The sequence below is a fragment of the Drosophila gunungcola genome, chromosome 3R (assembly GCF_025200985.1).
Source record: "Drosophila gunungcola strain Sukarami chromosome 3R, Dgunungcola_SK_2, whole genome shotgun sequence".
Classification (NCBI taxonomy): Eukaryota; Metazoa; Arthropoda; class Insecta; order Diptera; family Drosophilidae; genus Drosophila; species Drosophila gunungcola.
In genome coordinates this window covers 15,287,158-15,292,371 of record NC_069139.1, presented here as the reverse complement: position 1 = coordinate 15,292,371, position 5,214 = coordinate 15,287,158, and the positions used below count along the sequence as shown (strand labels likewise).

Here is a 5,214-nt window from a genome sequence, read left to right as displayed (position 1 = left end):
TATATGTCTAAAAGAAACCATTTGATTGTTGCATTTATATTACATTTTTTTAATACTCATCCAAAAACATTCCTTTGAAAACATAATATTTTATTGTTTGGCGTATTCTTTGCTTATATCCTAAAAGCCCCAACATAATCCCCTTACCGCCTGCCTGGCTTTATTATTTTGTAATTAATTCGGAAGCCATTCAAGGTGGCCATTGGGTTGACTAAAGTATGATAATATTAAGGCAGTGCCTTTTGTTGCCTAGCAATTAGTCAAGATAATTAGGTGGCAAACAGCATTCAAGGGCTTCATCGCACATGAGCAGTGGTCTTTTTTTAAATGCAAAATAATTACATTCACGTATGCATCTCTGCCCCACGCCTTTTTTCCTGTATCTCCCTGCGGTTTTTTATTCACCCATTTATTTCATAGTTGCCTCGCTTGCCGTGTGTCTGTGGCGAAAAGTTTCAGGCATGTTAATAACACTCATAATTAAAAATTAAACGCTATAATTTCGTGTGTGCTGCCGTGTGGCCTTTTCCGTTTGGTTGCAAATTATTTCACAGCTATGTGGCAACAGACAATTATTCACGCAGCCCTTTAAGCCTCTTATTTTTTTCCCCATTTTCAGACTTATTTCCCATTTACATAGATGTTGCCCGTCAACTTTACCAGCGCAATTATGCAGTGCACAGACCATGTTTGCCGAGATTCACAACAAGCCATGTATTTTTGATGGTCGTCTGAAGAAAAGTGTAGAATGATCACCCAGTTCCCCTCGTTTCGAAAGGACCATGTCGACAAGTACTGGCCAGGCAATAAAAGTTGGCAACTACTTTGCAAGTTTTCCCCGATGTTTTCTGGAAAGGGAGAAGGTTATACAAGCCAGATACTTAAAAACACAAATATCCAAACTGCTTCAAAACGCCTTCGCCCAGAAGCCAAGGCAATGAATTATATTTACATCTCAAGCAATGCGACTTTCAGGGCCAATATTTAATTACCTTTTTAAGCCCAGAAACCTCATTTGCTTGTTTCGTTTTCTCGGATATTGATGCTGTCATCTCTTTTAATATGAAAACTTTACAAAAACTGCTAAAAAATGCATATACTTGCAGGCTATCTGTTTTTCCAATATATTGTTTGAAAAATCAATTGTATTGTAATTATTTTTGTCGAAAAGTATAACAAAAAAGTAGTTCATTGGGAACTTATGTTATTTTACTTATATTAACATATGTTACTTGCAATATTCATATTTTTTTCCAGTGAATACAAAGACAAATTTAAGTGAAATCATCTGAAAGCCTTAAATTGTGTTGCAAGGCCCTCTCAGCAGGATCTGGCTGCAATGCCACTTTGAATAATTATTGGCGCAGGGACAGAAAGTCAATCAGTGGGAATGCAGCGGGCAATTTAATACAATTGCGGGCCAAGGCGCTTATTCAATTAATTACTTGAAACAGTGCGTCAAAAAGCGGGCAAGTAATGCAGAAAAAGCCGAGTAATTATTTTACACTTTGCTACGGCTGTCGGTTTACGATTTTCCACCATTTTTCCACCGCCGCCCCATGGAGCCGAGGCTGCATTTTGATGAAGTTTTTCCGCGACATGGACAGTTGCACTTGCAGTTGGTCATTCCATCTGTCGCCTGTGCATAATAAAGTTTACTTTAAGTTTGTTAAATCCATGCCAGTCAGTAATGTGACCCAGTTTTCGGGGTGGGCCCTTGAAATTATCGACATCTGATTAAATGAAATCAAAGACAGGCCTTGCTAAAGGCAATATAAATTCGCATAAATTCGCCGGGGCGCTTTAAATGTCAAGTGCCGCTCGTCCATCGATTTTTCTGCCTTGCTGGCTGCTGGGGTCATTTATCAATATGTAGATTTCCCTGGGTAAAGTTCAATGGGTCCGCAGGCTCACACCCATGGTCAAACCGTATAAATTGCGTAATTTTTTTACACACACTCACAATCGGAGATAAATTGACTGATATGCATGTTGTGGGCCGCCGTCGTCTGTCTGGCAGTTTGATGTATGCGTCTGTCCGGAAAAGTGTCCTCCCACTTTCCACACCACTTTCGCTTTTCTGCTCTTTGATTTTTTCTTTAAATAAATCGACGCCCGAAGCCACTTCCGGTGACTGCACTAAAATATCAGACAAGAGCTTAATGGCAGCAATTTCCTGCAGCCGAAATTTAAATGGATCCATGGCAACTCCACCTCTAAAATCTATTTTAAGCCCAGGGTTCCCTGTAGGAGGAAAATATTTGAACATCAGATGTCAATAAAAAGTGGGTTAGCAGAGACCATACACAAGTTTCCTGTTGAAATAATGATTAGGAACTAAGGCATTAATTTATTGAAGGCATAGAATATGATTTAAGCGAAATGAGAGGAAATTTTAAAAGGGATCACCTTACTTTTGTTTTTCTTTTCCCTTGTTAGATAGTTTGGTGTTTGATTTTTATTATTACTGAAAGTTGAGTTTCTTTGCGTTATTTCCACACGTTAATGACATTTTTAGCACGCATTGCATTTCCGTTAGCTAATTTTCCAGCTAGCAAAGATGAAGTTAGACCTCACGATGAACGATCGGCACAACCTGCGATTCCAGTCGGTTTATGGCGGACTGGTGCCCCAAATAGCCCGGCTGGTACCCTTCAACGACTCGGAGGTCACCTGCATCCTGCTGATCTACTACAAGTTCAGCCTCCAGAACGGCCCCTCCGCACGCCGGATCACCTCCACCCAATTGGTCAACATCGTGATCGGGTTCCAGCAGCTCTACGACATGGACGTGGTGGATCGCATCGTGACCCTGATCGCGGGGGGCAGGAAGCACGTGACACCCATGGAGTTCGTTCACTACATGACCATCCTCATGAGCGGGGACATGGAGCGCAAGATGGAGTTTGCATATATGGTAATGTGACACAGAATATTTGCAAATTTTATAATAATTAAAGTTTGAAAAAACCCAGCTTAATGTTAAGAAATGTATTTTTAAATCCATTTCTCAAGTTTTTGCTGTATTATTTCAATATAATTGAAGCTATTCATTTCTTCTTAAAGTATGACAGCCATCAATGAAATATAACTTTTCTTTCATTTAATTCAAAAATTGCTTTAATTAAAATTTAGAAAAGGTAAAAATAAAATCAAAATGATAATAAAAAAAAAGATGGGCATTTTGGCACTTTGCCTAAATATTCTATTAAAGTTAAAGATATTTCTGACACTAAGAACACAATATAGATGATGATGTTATAACACAATATTTTTTTAAGATTAGGTGTACGATAAAAATGGATTGGGCATTAATCGAGAGATAATTTCATCTTCGGTCGAGAGATTTTTCTCCGGGGACGACGACGAGGTACTCGAGATGCGACTGGTGAGCTGAATGTTTATAAACCTAACGGCTTGCATCCAATTTTTCTTTTGCCCATTAAGGACATGGTGGAGTTTTTACTCCTCAAATTTGACGAAGACCAGGATGGCATCGTCTCATTTGAGGAGTACAGATCGATCGTGTTGCAACAGCCGAGCCTGCTCGAGTTCCTGGGTCCCATCTTTCCCACGGACGAGACGCGTCTGGTGGTCGCCTACTGCACGGCTATGTACTCTCACATCCCCGAGATGGGCACGATATAGGGGTATAGGGTATGTGGCAGCTTGCCAGGACTCCCCCAGTCGAATAAATCTTTCAGGGGCAAATAAATCGAAAGCAATGCAAATCAGTGCACCCCGCCGTCGCGTTTTTCTCTGTTCAGCCATTGTAGCCACTCGAAAATGTCAATGACAATGATGATGAACTGCAGAATAGAGCGCTGACAGCTGCAACGAGACGCTGGATAGATGGATGGATGGTGCACATACAGGGAACATCAGCTGCCTCTCAGGTACACCGAGAAAAAGTGCCACAAAAATATATAGGAGCACAAAATAGTATACTTCTTTCCAAATATCCACTTAAAGATCTTAAATTAAATATTTATTTTAAGGGTTATTTAATATGACACAATCGCTACCAAAAATAATTCAAAATAAAAAGTTTTTTCTTTGGCAACAATTTGGTCGGCTTTAATGCTGGCTGAAACAAACAGATAGATTTAATTGTAGGGCTTAAATACAACAAATTATTATAATAAAATAGTCGCATTGATAACTCAACATTGATTTCAATGTTGATAACTCAATATTGATATGACAAAAAAATTTGAAGTTTGAGTTGGGTTTTTTTTTAAGTGCACTGCCTGCTTTAGTGGCATAATTTTAAATATGGAGCGGAGCTCCAGAAATACTTTGCTCTGGTTGAGCGCCCCACTGGCTCGTCGACTCCCTTTTGCTATTGCCCCACGACAGCTTGATTTGTTGGCAGTTGGCGTACAATTGACATTTGATGGATGGTGTTCTACATTGTGGGGACACTCGCCATTTGAGCCTTCCAGCTGCAGTCGGCGACCATTGAGGCACTGCAAGCCCTTGAAGTATTTCCCTTTGCCGGTCGCTCTAATTATGGCGGTTCCACTTTGGGAGCGCCATCTAAACCATAACGATTTTGTAATTGGTTTTAAGCTACAATTTCGTGCTATATATATATGATATATACAAAATAAATAGTTTTCGGTTAAAGTTCGGTAAAGTACTTAATAGATCTAGATTAAAAAGCATTTAAGTTCCCCACTATTAAACATTATTCCATACAGCTTCAAGGTTCATAGGCAAATCTAGTTATTGGGTCTAAACTTAGAGTAGCTTATACCAAAATGAATATTGCAAAGTTGAATGTCCAAATATGAAGTTTCTTAACGCTTTCTGAGACTAAAGTCGATGGGAAATACAAAGTTTTGTGTGATTCTAGAGATTAACAGTTGAAGACTTTGGTTTATTTTTTTTTGGAATATTAGTGGAGGATAGTGTGCCATAGGCGTTAGCGGTTGCGCGTTTAATTCCATCTGCATACCAAATGCTGAAAAAATATATGCGTCGATTTGTAGTTAAAATAAGAATATGGTAATTTATCCACCTGGACATCATGCTGAAAGATCGGTTTTTATATTGTTAAAAATTTCTAAAAATGTAAGGGACACTTATGATTCATGTTGGAATAGGGCGAAAAGAGGCTGAAAATAAAAGCAGTTACTTGAGAAGATTATTTATTTAACAAAAATTTGCACGCATCAACAGTGACGTTGTAAAGGAATGGCTTGTATCCGT

General features: G+C 39.0%; 1 protein-coding gene across 1 annotated transcript; it reads left to right on the top strand.

The window, feature by feature from the left end:
• The first annotated feature begins 2,440 nt into the window (after positions 1 to 2,440).
• LOC128261965 (calaxin) lies at positions 2,441 to 3,735 on the top strand. Its single transcript, XM_052995949.1, has 3 exons — positions 2,441 to 2,917; positions 3,287 to 3,388; positions 3,448 to 3,735. Exons 1-3 carry the CDS (start codon positions 2,561 to 2,563, stop codon positions 3,646 to 3,648), a joined length of 660 nt encoding a protein of 219 aa, XP_052851909.1. The 5' UTR covers positions 2,441 to 2,560; the 3' UTR covers positions 3,649 to 3,735.
• Positions 3,736 to 5,214: the final 1,479 nt, after the last annotated feature.

Coding starts and splice junctions, on each gene's coding strand:
- LOC128261965 (XM_052995949.1), top strand. CDS start 2,561: ATGAAGTTAGACCTCACGATGAACGATCGGCACAACCTGCGATTCCAG. Junction 2,918..3,286: donor AGATGGAGTTTGCATATATG/GTAATGTGACAC, acceptor TTTTAAGATTAG/GTGTACGATAAAAATGGATT. Junction 3,389..3,447: donor AGGTACTCGAGATGCGACTG/GTGAGCTGAATG, acceptor TTGCCCATTAAG/GACATGGTGGAGTTTTTACT.